This window comes from Acomys minous, assembly GCF_964271855.1.
Source record: "Acomys minous genome assembly, chromosome: 7".
Classification (NCBI taxonomy): domain Eukaryota; kingdom Metazoa; phylum Chordata; class Mammalia; order Rodentia; family Muridae; genus Acomys; species Acomys minous.
The window spans coordinates 33,668,903-33,682,301 of record NC_140488.1 but is presented as its reverse complement, the minus strand read 5'-3'; the positions used below and the strand labels follow the sequence as shown (position 1 = coordinate 33,682,301).

The 13,399-nt window shown below is 46.1% G+C and overlaps 1 protein-coding gene across 3 annotated transcripts in view; it reads right to left on the bottom strand.

Moving 5' to 3' along the window:
* Positions 1–13,107, bottom strand: part of CUL4B (cullin 4B) — a 38,929-nt gene extending 25,822 nt beyond the window's left edge. Inside the window, exons 1-5 of one of the 3 annotated variants that reach the window (XM_084788742.1) lie at positions 12,890–13,107; positions 10,931–11,005; positions 4,732–4,905; positions 3,402–3,995; positions 1,117–1,232 (exon numbers count right to left, since the gene is read on the bottom strand). In XM_084788742.1, the coding sequence (XP_084644868.1) occupies positions 1,117–1,232; positions 3,402–3,995; positions 4,732–4,905; positions 10,931–10,991 (945 nt within the window). In that variant the 5' untranslated portion in view covers positions 10,992–11,005; positions 12,890–13,107. The remainder of the gene's footprint in view (positions 1–1,116; positions 1,233–3,401; positions 3,996–4,731; positions 4,906–10,930; positions 11,006–12,889) is intronic. The other 2 variants (XM_084788743.1, XM_084788744.1) reach the window with 2 other exon arrangements.
* Positions 13,108–13,399: the final 292 nt, after the last annotated feature.

Genomic DNA, 13,399 nt, shown 5'->3' with positions numbered 1-13,399 from the left:
CCTTGAATCCCAGCACTTGGGAGGCAGAAGCAGGTGGATCTCCATGAGTTCCAGGCCAGCCTGGACTACAGAGCAAATTCCAGGACAGTCAGAGCTGTTACACAGAGAAACTCTGACTCAAAAAACCAACAACAAAATACTACTACTACTAAGAAGTCTGAATGAGCAACTCCCAGTGATATTATATCATTTCAAGTAAACACTGTTTTTCTTTTTTATTATTTTATTTACTTATTGTGCGAGTGCTCTGCCTGCATGCACACTTGCAGGCCAGAAGAGGATATCAGGTCTCATTACAGATGGTCGTGAGCCACCATGTGGTTGCTGGGAATTCAACTCAGGACCTCTGGAAGAACAGACAGTGCTCTTAACCTCTGAGCCATCTCTCCAGCCCCAAAACACTGTTTTTCAATCAGGAAAAATAAACACGAACCTCAAACTAAGGTGTAGAGCTACACCTACTGCTTATTTCTGGAGTAAGAGGTATCTTGTAGACAAGGAAATGGAAGCAGCTCAATAAAAAGTGCAAACAGCTACCACTAAAAATGAGGCAGACTGGGGGGTGGGGGGTGGGGGGTTGGGGGGTTGCACACCTTTAATCCCAGCTCTTGGGAGGCAGAGGCAGGTGGCTCGCTGTAAGTTGGAGACCAGCCTGGTCTACAAAGCAAGTCCACCACAGCCAGGGCTACATAGAGAAGCCTTGTCTCAAAAAAGAAAAAAAAATAAAAAACAAAAAAGAGGCAGAGGTAGCTGGAGAAATGGCACAGCAGTTAGGAGGGCTGCCAACATGTTTCTCTAGAGGACCCAAGTTCAATTCCCAGCAACCAAATGGCAGCTAACTCAGGTCCAACAAGATGGCTCGCTGGGTAAAGGTGCTTACGAGCAAGCATGATAGCCACAGTCTGACCCCCCAGGACCCGTAAGTTGGAAAAGAGGCCAATTTCTACAACTTGTCCTCTGACTTCCACATGTGTGCTGTGACACAGATGTAAACTAACACACACACATACTTTCTCTCCCCCCCCCACACACACAAATAAATCTTCAAAGAAAGGAAAATACAAGCGCACCTCACCTCAACTTAAGTTAGTCAAATCTGGTTCACATTGTACATACCTGGTAGAGTTCTTCTAAATTGTACTTAATTGAAGTACTATTCTGAATAGCTTCCACTGCTTCTTTTAGCTTTTGCCATGTCTCGTCTGTATAGTTTTCTGGTAATTTAGGCTTATCTAAATAATACAAAAAAACTTATTAGAAAAATATTCAGTATACAGTAACTAAAAGAACCATAAAATAGAACAACATTGCTGTTTTAGGATCTTTTTAATACCTCATTATTAAAGTTACTAACTATGGTATTTAAAAATTCAGTATAAATGAAATTTAAAAGGCCAAAGTACTGTTAAGTAATTTTGACTCACTTATAAAAATTGAAGGTAAGGGGCTTTTTCTCCTATTGATTATATTGCTTCAAAAATAAAAATTCAAGAATGGCAGATAGGGCCGGGTGGTGGTGGCACATGCCTTTAATCCTAGCACTGGGGAGGCAGAAGGAGGTGGATTGAGGTGAGTTCAAGGCCAGCCTGGCCTACAAAGGGAGCCTAGGACAGCCAAGGCTACATAGAGAAACCCTGTCTCAAACAAAACAACCCCCCCCCCAAAAAAAGGCAGATAAAAATAGTAGTCCTGACCTTGTTTTTGTTTTATCATGTGTAAAACCAAAGTTGACATAAATCTTGTGGAGATTTAAAATACTGAGTATGCGCTATTTGAAAAGTATTTTAGAAACTTTTTAGAAATTGTCCCAACAACTAAATACACACAGTGAATATTAGCACCTCTACAAATGAAGAAACTGAGGCTGAATTCATCTGGTAAGCTTGCCCAAGGTCACCCATAGCTAGTCAATCGCAAAACTGGGATTCCAATTCAGGTCTGTTTGACTCTCTAATGTATGCAGCAATCAATCACAAAAATGTTTTAAAGGAACAGAATTTAATTTAAAAAAACCAAACACCCAAATGACTCTAGAACCTATGCAGCATTTTCAGAACGTAGAGAATCTTAATCTAGACTTTAACCTTCTTTATTCACCAGCATAAGTTAAACTAATTAAAAGACTCCAAATGCCTTAATGCCTTCAGGATAAAGAAAAACAAAGTCTCTGAAATCAATTTGCAAATGCAATTAGGACCACAGCTCCTAAAATCCTTCCCTATTAACTCAGTGGTCTTTAACTGAAATAATGAATGAATCTGTTAATACAGTTCATATTTGCTTTAGAAAACTCCACTAATAAATCAGAATATAGCACTCTGGAGAGCCTGAGGCTGCAAAGAGGGGCACGGAGAAAGAAAGGGTAATTTACTACACTACAATCCCCTGCTTGAGACAAATAGCACAGTGCTTTTCTCCACACCAACACTTGAAACACAAGCACAAAGAAACCAAGTCCCCTCCTGCTAATAACTTGATCTGGTATCTTAAGTTCATTCATCCACTCCCTTATCTTTAAACATTGGAGCATCTCCAGGGCAGCCAAGGCTAACACCGAGAGACTCTTGTCTCTAAAAACCAAAAAAAAAAAAAAAAGTACTATCTATTACCTGCTGAGAATGGTGGGGAAAAAAAATCAGAAAACCAAACACGTTCACCACATAAGAACTTACCTGAGTTTATATTTTCATTGATGCATACATCACACTCCCAATCAGTAATCTCAAACACAACAGTACACACACATTTTCTAATAGCTGCAGGTCAATACTTTAAAGCCCATTTTAGTGAGGAAAGACGTAGTTAACTGTGTCCATCTTTAGACTAGTGATAGAGTTACTACTTCTGTGCATACACAGTAGTTTTCATTTTCAGACTTTACCTTTGGAAAGAAATGCAGAAACCCAAAAGATTTTTCACAAACTACTACTATTTTCACAAATACAATACTCTACACTAAGAAACTAACCGTAAATCTCACTTAAACATGAAACTACCATATTTGCTACCTGCATTTCTAGAGACTGGTGTGTGTGGCCCATAAAAACAAAAATCTCAGTAGTACTAAGACTCGCTATGCACCTGAAATGTACCTCTTTAGAAGACAAGTTTCTTACCTGTAAAATACAGATCAATTATACTGTCAATGTTGTAAGGAGCAGATTATAGACAGACCACAAAAACATTGCACGGGAACACTCAAGAGTGTGCTTCAGAGCAAGGACACAAACATTCCAGAAAAAAAAAAAAGAGCCCTCCACCAAAAATAGGCCCTCCCTTCCACTCACTGATAATGTATAAAATACTAGGCGCCCTCTACACTGTCTAATATATTAACATAATTAGCGCATGTGATTGCTCAAGTGTCATCTTAGTGATTACGGATTTTGGGCCGTGGTTACCTTTAAAGTTCTTGATCACTAACTTCTTAGCTGAGCCAGGCTTGCTGTTAGCAAAGCTAGAGACCGTGGTAGAAGGTTTAGCCAGGCCGTTTGCATGGTGCACTGAAGCCACAGTAGAAATTAATATACTCTTATTTTTAAGTTGCTGCTGCTGCTGCTGCTGCTGCTGCTGCTGCTGCGAGGTTGCAGCAGTTGGCGAAGATGAGGAAGATGAGGAGGAAGATTCCTCAGCCATCTTCGTATCAAACCCTACAAACTCCAGGGTGTCTTCAAAACGCAGCTTCTTCTGTATCGGTGCGTGGCTGGAAGTGGCCACAGGAACCCCGAGGCAGAAGGACGAGGTTGAAGGGGACGCCGAATCTCTGCTTTGTGGAGGGGTGGAAGAGGAAGAAGACGTGGAATCAAAGTCTTCTCTCTCGTTACTACTGTTACTGCTGCTACTGGTGCTGCTGCTGGTGCTGCTGCTGCTGCTGCTGCTGTTTAACTTTCTCTTCTTGGCAGAGGTGGGCGGAGTGGCGCTGGTATTACCATCAGTGGCAGATCTGACCTCCTGAGCAGCAGCAGAAGCAGCAGAGGGATTGGGGGAAGAAAAACCTGTTGGAAACATGAAAATAGCCGGGTCAACAGGCAGGGGAGCATCAAAAACCTACGTTTATGTGCCTGCGTGCGTGGAGGAGAGGTGCCAGTGCTGGAGGGGGAAGGGAAGAAAGAGAGGAGAAACACAGAGGACGAGAAGCAAAGTAGGGGGGCACACCGGGGGGAATGGGAGGGCTTGGAAAGGCAGACAGGCTGACACCAGCAGTGAGCAGACGCGGCGGGGGGGGGGGGGGGCGGAACGAAGGAGGCAGACAGGTAAACGGCCGTGCCGTCCCCCCTCCCCTGCTTTTCCGGGCCTCTCTTCCCCCACTTTCTGCAGGAGCGACTCAGGGAGCCAGTGAAGCTTGCAGCTCCTCCTCTTTTTCTCCCTCTCTCTGGGAGGGGAGACGCGGGGCTGGAGGGGGGAGGGGGAGCGAGCCAAGGCTTGTTATTGTCAATAGCACAAGAGGCTAAAGATGGCGCCACTTCCGGTCACGCGGCGCCTGTGGAGAGGCGGCGTCACCCTCACGGAGTGGGGGGTGGAGAGGAGGACCCGAGCGGCCAAGGCGAGGGGCGCCGACTCACCATGGGGCGGCTTGAAGCGCCCGGGAGGGATGCTCGCTCTGACCAGCTTGCTCCGGATTCCCGTTCCCGCACCCCTTCCCTGCCAGCACCCTCCTCACCGGGGTCCCTCACCGTCAGCCACCCTTTCCTTAACGGTCCCGCGGGCAGCTTCGCGCCGTTGCGCTCTTACCGGAAGTGCCTGGGCAGACACTTTTCATAGCGCCAAGATCTTGAAGCCCCCGAGTCCGCCGGACTTGAGGTGGGGGGGCTGGGGGAGGGAACACGGGGGGTAAAAGAGGTGGATAGGGAGGGCGGGGCGCTCCTGGGCGACACCTTCGGCGCTCTTGATTGGAGGTTTCTGAACCTGAGGGGGGCGGGCAGATAGGGTTGGTGGGGCGGGAGAAGAAGCGGGAAGCCTCCCGCGAGGCAGAGTAGGTGGTGCGGGCTAGGGGCGGAGTAAGCTATCTGGGAAAAGAAGAGGGTGGGAAGAAAAAAAGTAAGTAGAAACTTTTTGAGAGATAAAACGCTAAGGAGTTGCACGGCCTTGGAGGAACCCGAAATAAGAGGAAAACCGAAGCATGCTTTCTGTCTCACAGAGTCTCACTGTGTTCAGAGAGCAGAGAAAGCAGAGGAGGAAAGATTTTTGCCTCGGTGCAGAAACCCAATTTCTCATTTTTGTTTGTGATACGACATCCCGAGGCCCGCATTGTGACTGGCACAATAATAACAGCTGTAGCCAAGCATAGTGGTGCATGCCTGTGAACTCAGCAGTCGGGGAGGCAGAGGCAGGCATATCGTTGTGAGTTCGAGGCCAGCCTGGACTAGAAAGCGAGTCCAGGACAACAAAGAAAAACAAACAAACAAACAAAAACCCCACACACACTCAAATTAGCTGTAAACCTTGTTATCTTTCTTCTAAGAGTAGGGGTACATTCGAAGGCCAAATAACAGCCCCACCCAGCACAGTTTCAGGGTCCACTCCTCCTCCCGCCCTATCAATTGTAAAGCAAACAAAGCTAAGACCCACTTCCTTCATTTAACTAAGGCTCAGTTTAGGGCCAGTGTTGGCAAAAAGCCTGTTGCCTAACTAGTGTGTTCCATGAGAGCAAGTTTTACATGTGATTATTGGTAAGAAAAAAAAAAAACAAATTGAAATTTGGTTAAATTACCAACAATAAACCTTGTAGTCTCTCCGGGCTTTTTACTTAATCTGAGGGACATTTTTTAAGCTAGAGACGGGGCAAAATCAATCTTCTTCTTCTTTTTTTTTTTTTTTTAAGTCAATCTTAAAGTATTCTCAGCAGGAGAGACAAACTCAAAGAAAACTACCGGTTGCCAACACACTGGTCATCGTAACTGCAGAAACAGTAAAACAGCTCACATCGTGTCCGGAGGTACTACCCCAGGGTACCTACCTCTGAAAAGCCAGTGAAGGAAAAAGCCTCAAAACAAAGTTCCCTGGCCAGGTGTGGTGCCTGATGCCTTTAATCCCGGCACTTGGGAGGCAGAGGGATTGCTGTGAGTTCAATCGAGGTCATCCTGGGTCTAGCAAGCGAGTGCGAGCCAGGGCTACAGAGAAACCCTGTCTCTCGAAAAAACAAAGAAACAAAACCCAAATTTCCCCTAATAGTATTTTTTTAATCTAGAAATTACCGTGGGGAAAAGCACAAATGAGGAATATTCGGGACAAGAAAAAGACAATATTTACGATGTTTCTTAAAATGGGAGTTGAGAGAGAGAGGAAGGGGGGAGAAAGTATATTTCTCAGCTGGGAAAGGGTTTTTGTTTTTGGTTTGATTTGTTTTTTATTTGGTTTTGGTTTTTGTTTTTTGATTTTTTTTGTTTGGTTGGTTGGTTTGGTTTCTCGAGTCAGAGTTTCTCTGTGTAGCCTTGGTGTCCTGGAAGTCCTCTGTGAGTCCCCTGTAGACCAGGCTGCCCTAGAACTCACCAAGATCCGCCTGCCGCATGGGCCTCCTCCACCACCCGGCTAGAAAAGGTTTTTGTTTATCTTACCATGTAAAGGGCAGTAAACTAGAAGATCGGATGTCAGGCTAGAAGTGTGAAAAACGAAGCTTCAAAAGTCTCTGGGACCTCAGTGTGGCTCTACACATAATCCCAGGGTTTTGGAACGAGAGACAGGATTGCCGGTTTGAGTTCAAAGCGATGTCTACGCTACATAACAAGACTCTATACAAAGAAAAATTGCCTGGTGCACTAAACTTTGATGTCTACCATGAAAAAAAAAAGTGGTGGACAGAAAGGCTAAGAAAACTAGGCTTTCAGGCCAGGCATGGTGGCGCACACCTTTAATCCCAGCACTCGGGAGGCAGAGGCAGGCGGATCGCTGTGAGTTCGAGGCCAGCCTGGTCTACAAAGTGAGTCCAGGACAGCCACGGCTAACACAGAGAGACCCTGTCTCGAAAAACCCCCCCCCCAAAAAAAAAAAGAGGAAAACTAGGCTTTCATCCACAGAGAATTAACAGGCTTGTGAATAGAGTAAAAGCAGCTTTGTATGTTAAATGAGTAAGAACACCGCAAAAAAAAAAATCACCTTTAAAAATTTTTATTTTTATTTTCTGTCCATTGATGTTTTGCCTGCATGTATGTCAATGTGACAGTGTCAGATCTTGGAGTTAAAGACAGTTGTGAGCTGCCATGTGGGTACTGGGAATTGAACCCAGGTCCTATGGAAGAGCAGTCAGTGCTCTTAACCACTGAGCCATCTCTCCAGCCCCAGATATCACTTCTCTAAGAAATAAGCCCACCCCTTTATGTTCTAAAAGCCCTTAACATGTACATTCTCCGGGAAAGTTGCCATTTTAAACTGGGCATGTTGGTTCACTTATAATCCTATCACTTGAGAAGCTGAGGCAGGAGGATTGCCATGAGTTCTAGGCCAGACTAGGCCAAAGAGACCCTATCTCAGAAAAAAAAAAAAAAAAAACTGTTCAGCACCTTTGTGCTAGCTAGCTGTTGACGACGTCATACTGAAAAGCTCTAATGGAATGTAGGCTCCAGGGCCATGAAAGAAGAAAAACAACCATGAAAGGACAAAAACTGGAGGCCTGAAAGGTGACTGGGGGAAGAATTTGTGTTTCACTATAACCCACAGTATTTGCTAATTGTCACTCTTTCCCCAGCAACCAGAAACTGCCAGCAGGGCCTCAGGGAGGAGAGGAATCTCCTGAGCCCCACCCTCAGCAACTGTGGCCTCAGGGTCTGGCTAAATCTCTCAGGCCAGACTTGCACTCCTCTGGTAGCTCTCAGGTTTGCTCTTTTTCTTTTCTTTCTTTTTCTTTTTTTTTTTTTTTTCGAGACAGGGTTTCTCTGTGTAGCCTTGGCTGTCCTGGACTTGCTTTGTAGACCAGGCTGGCCTCGAACTCACAGCGATCCGCCTGCCTCTGCCTCCCGAGTGCTGGGATTAAAGGTGTGAGCCACCACGCCCCACCACGCCCCGCTCTCAGGTTTGCTCTTATACTGGGTTCAGGGGTTTTGTCTCACACAAGCAAGGCCAGTTTAAATTTAAATCAGCTGCTCCCTCTGACGGTCACAATAGAATCACCTGGGATGTTCTGTTTTGTTTTTCATCGTTTTGTTGTTGTTTTTTAAATCTTGAGCTGGTAGAGTGTCATCCCTAGTAGCACAAAAGGAATGTTCTACCATGATGGACTGTACCTCAGACCAAACCATGCTGCTGCTTCTGTCAGGGGTGGTGTGTGTGTGTGTGTGTGTGTGTGTGTGTGTGTGTGTGTGTGTGTGTTTTGTCACAGCAATGAGCACAGTAACTAACATGAAAATCAAGCTTGCATGCAGTTCAGGCTCCTGTGAAGAAGGAACGTAGCAAGAAATCCACATTATCAGCCAGGAATGGTATTTGGTTCGACAGAATCAATTCATTCCCCGGGTAGACCTTTATCAAGGAGGTAGAAACCAGCTCCAGCTCTTCCTCCTCTTCCAAGCAAAATTTAGGTAAATGCAAAACAAATAAACCTTGCCTGAGAACCTATTAGGATATGGTCACAGAGTACGGAAAACACAACCTTGCTCTCAAACTGTTGTCTGTTGGCCTAGAGGATGAGGGAGCCAATTACCACCAGGCAGTGGTGAAAAGTGCTGGGCCAGAGACACCTAGCCATGTGTGAGACAGTCACAGAGACTGGTGAGATCAAGTGGCAAAAGGAGTCAAAGATAAGATCCACTTTCTGAGAAAGAAAGTCGTTGAAAGCCTTGGGGCTGGACAGGCAGGAATGAAAGGGAGCCAGAAGCACCAAGGAAAAATATGGAGCGGGGGGGAACACATTTAAATCCGGAAAGAGAGAGAATACAGCAAGGCCAAAATCCTAGGAAAAGACAAGTTACTAGGACACAGCTTTCCATCCTAGCTAGGTTGTCCTGGAGAGCTAAAAAGGGAATCAAGGCAACAGCCTTGTCACCAGTTCGCTAAGCAATTCTCAGGCCCATTAGCACTAGCCCTTAGTCATAAATCCTACTTGCTCTTGAAGCTGTGGCCTTACTCTAGTTTGCAGTGGTTTAGTAATCAAGCTAAGAACCTCAAAGGAGAGAGGATAAAACATCGAAGACAGGAGCAAGGGTGGACCTGATAAAACCAGAATGCTGTGCTATTAACGAATCGGGACTTGTAGATGAACAAAACCAACGTTTGGGAAACCATGACCAGTGGCCACTTCCAGCTCTTTTCCTGTCTGTGCAAATTAAATTGTATTAGATCATGGCCATACTGATTCCTTTGCATATTCTCTGTGGCTGCATTTGTGCTATAAAACAAGAGTTCAGAGTTGTGACAGAGACCATATGGCACTGAGAGCCTAAATTATATCCAGTAACTGGAGATTGAAAACACTCATCCACTCACTTGACTATACTAAGGGCTAAAAATAGATTTGGAAACTATTTGGTTGTAGTACAAAAGAGGTGATTTAAAGAATGCTAAGGGCACTCAGGAGGCAGAGGCAGGCAGATTGCTGTGAGGCCAGCCTGGTCTACAAAGGGAGTCCAGGACAGCCAAGACACCCTGTCTTGAAAACATAAAACAAAACAAAACAAAACAAAACAAAAAAGAATGCTAAGGAATTTTTTTTTTGTACTGGGGATAAGCCATCTTCAGGGGTGCATATTTCCATAATATACACCTAAATCTTTAGGAGGGAGAATAAAGACCACATTTGAGAAGCAGAGGTTGGAGGTCAGTGAGTGTACCCAGCCTGAGATATAGAGCAAACCCCTGTCTCAAAACAAACCTTAAGTACACACAGAGAAACCCTGTCTCAAAAAAACAAAAAAGAAATAAATTAAAACCTTAAATTGGGGCCGGGCGTGCTGGCGCACACCTTTAATCCCAGCACTCGGGAGGCAGAGGCAGGCAGATCGCTGTGAGTTCGAGCCCAGCCTGGTCTACAAAGAGAGTACAGGACAGCCAAGGCTACACAGAGAAACCCTGTCTCGAAAAACCAAAAAATAATAAAATAAAAAAATAAAAGTAAAACCTTAAATTGGTGGGGCATGGTGGTGTACACCTTTAATCCCAGTACTAGGGAGGCAGAGGCAGGAGGATCGCTGTGAATTTGAGCCCAGCCTGGTCTGCAGAGTGAGTCCAGGATAGCCAAGGCTACACAGAGAAACCCTGTCTTGAAAAACAAAAACAAACAAACAATAACCAAAAACCCAAAGTCATCTGGGTGGTGGTGGTGTAATCCCAGCACTTGGGAGGCAGAGGCAGGCAGATCGTTGTGAGTTCAAGGCCAGCCTGGTCTACCAAGTGAGTCCAGGACAGCCAAGGTTACACAGAGAAGCCGTCTCAAAAAACCAAAAAAAAAAAAAAAAATTTAAAATTCCACAGGATATATTTACAGTCAAGTCTGGTCAAGTGACAAGTATATTTGAACTTGTGAAAAATTATCATAAAACTCTTCAGAAAGATGTTCCTATATGACACCATCTTCTGATGACTGCTAATTGGCCCACACCCTTACCAATGCAAAATTTTATTAAACTTTAAAGTGGCTGGGCGTGGTGCCCCACCCCTTTAGTCCCATCACTGGGGAGGCAAAGGCAGGAGGACCACTGTGAGTTCAGGGCCAGTCTGGCCTACAAAGTGAGTCTAGGACAGCCAAAGCTACACCAAGAAACCATCTTGAAAGACAAAACAAACAAACAAACAAACAGTTGCAAAATGTTACACGAGTTAATCCCCAGTATTTAAAAAATAAAAAGCAGAGGTGTCCTCTTGACTGTCCTCCCAAGATTCCAGGTCCCTGTGGGGAAATGCATTTCCACCTGGTTCTTTCGTCATCTCAGTCATTCACTGTTTAGAGACAAGGGTAACAATCATGTGGCTATAACGAGGTTTTACTATTTACTAGTTCACTCACTGTTATCTTCTTGGTTGGCTTCATTCTCTCTTCTTTCTCTAGACCTAGTTGAACGTGACATCCTGTCTTTCGTGGCTGTGAGAAAATAGAGAATTCACTTGTGAGGCAGTTTTAAGGCACAGGGTCTCTCTGCGTAGCCCTGGCTGTCCTGGACTCACTCTCTAGACCAGGCTGGCCTTGAACTCACAATCTGCCTGCCTCTGCCTCCCTAGTACTGGGATTAAAGGCGTGTGCCACCACGCCCGGCTCTGGTTAGGGTTTTCTTTTCTTTTCTTTTTTTTTTTTTTTTTTTTGGTTTTTCGAGACAGGGTCTCTGTGTGTAGCCTTGGCTGTCCTGGACTCGCTTTGTAGACCAGGCTGACCTCGAACTCACAGTGATCCGCCTGCCTCTGCCTCCCAAGTACTGGGATTAAAGGCGTGCGCCACCACGCCCGGCTCTGGTTAGGTTTTTCAAGATTGATGAAGGAATGTGAGGGAGAAAGGAGATATGGAGAAGGGTGAGAGAGAAGGAACACTGAAGGAGGAGGAGGGAGGAGGGAGATTAAGAAGTAAGAGATGGAGGAGGAAAAGGGGAGGACATTGATTAAGGGGTGTGAAAGAAGGAGATGGAGAGGAGGGGGTCTAAGGATGGTGGGGGGGGATATTGAGGGAGGAGGGGGAAGGGGGATTAAGGAGGATTTTCCTTAATCCTTTTCGAGTGAGGGAGGAGGGCAGAGTGAGGGAGGACTATGAGAAGAGCTGGGGAAGAGGAAAGGGAGGAGGTTGGAGGAAGGAGAAATAAAGCAGGGAGGAGGGAGAAGGAGGAGGATGACTGAGAGTAGGGGAGGAGGGGTTAAGGGAGGAAGGTGAGGGAGGAGGTGGAGTGGAGGAGGAGGGGCAAGGAGCAGGTTAGAGATGAGGGTGGGGAAGCAGAGGATTGGGGGATGGGCAAGGGAGAGACTGGGCAGGAGAGCGGTTGAGGGAGGAGGGGAAGGTAGAAGATGGGGATGAAGGTTGGGAAGGTGGGGATGAAGGGGGAAGGGCAGGGAGGGGGGTGGGCGTGCTGGAGGTAGAGGATTGAGGTAGGGGTGGGGAGAAGGGGGATGGGAAGACTGAAGGCCGTTGGGAGGAATAGGAAAGGAACAGGGAAGGAGAGGAAGGATGGAAAAAGGGGAGGAGGGAAGAGAAGGGTAGATAGCAGAGAGATAAGGGAGCCAGCAGCGAGGAGGAGGGGCTGGGAGAGGGAGCAGAGTGCCTAGGTAACAAGTCGAGATGGGAGGGGAAGAAGGAATGTGAACAGAGAAGTGGAGGAGGACCAAGTTTAGGTCAAGAGAGGGGTGGAGTAGAGGGAACAAAGGAAGAGGAGAGGGAGGTGGAGGGTGAGGACACAAAAAATTGGGAAAGTAGGGGTGAGGCGGCCCTGGAAAGGAGAGCCCAGAGTCAGAATTAAATGGAGGGCCTCAGGGAGGCTCCAGTGTCATCTTCCCTACCTTTCTGCGATGCTCGCTCACTGACTCGGAGCTCACTGCCTGAGCTAGAACACTAGCTAGAAGCCCTAGGAATCCTCCAATTTCCACCTCCCCAAAGGAAGAGTTTGGGGAATGAGGCAACTGAAACTCAGGTTCTCCTATTTGGGTTTACCAAAAACGCTTTCCTCATGATGCTCTCTCTCCAGTCCCCGAGGCTACCCCAAGCTGCTTCTGACTATACCGAGACCTGGCTGTAAGGGAGGGTCTTTCTGTGCCAGAGCCTTAGCTAGGGACTTCCCTCCACACGACACATTTACCGGATTCTAACAAGTTTCGCCTTAACTTCTTCACACCAGCGATAATATACCCCCTTTTAAACATTTGATGACATTTAGTACAAAGAGAGAATCAAAAGTTACCTCAAAATCAGGCTACACTTAGAAGCCCTAAATCTGGCCCACCTTCCTAATTTCTAAAGGAAACATTTTTCACTCTTTCAGAGGCTTTTTACCTTACAGTCACCGGAGGATCAACAGAATGTGTTTGGCTCTATCGTTCATGAGATGGGAGTTGTCCAACCTTCAGAATCACAGTGAAGAGATGTCCGTCGTCAACCGTAACCTCCACAGCACTGATAACACCGGTGTCCTTACTTTAAACCCCGCCCATCCCCTGGGCCGATAACAACTTTCTGATAACTGACAGAAGATCTAACCAATCCATACAGGGACACTGCTGAGCAACAAAGGACTTGAGTGATGTCATATCCAGTGAAAATGAGCTGGTTGCCTTGCCGCATGCCTGAGGCAATCCCAGCATGCATTGAGAAGCTAGCACCGCAGGCTGTTGAGTTTGAGGCCACCCTAGACTGTATCAGTTACTTACAGTCCTTGTCTCTAAAAACAAAACAAAACAAAACAAAACAAAACAAAACAAAAGGCCAGCAGCAAACACAAAAACTCTCAGAACGATGTGATAATTGTGTGCATTCCCAAAGCCTGAGTTGTACTCCTCCAACCAG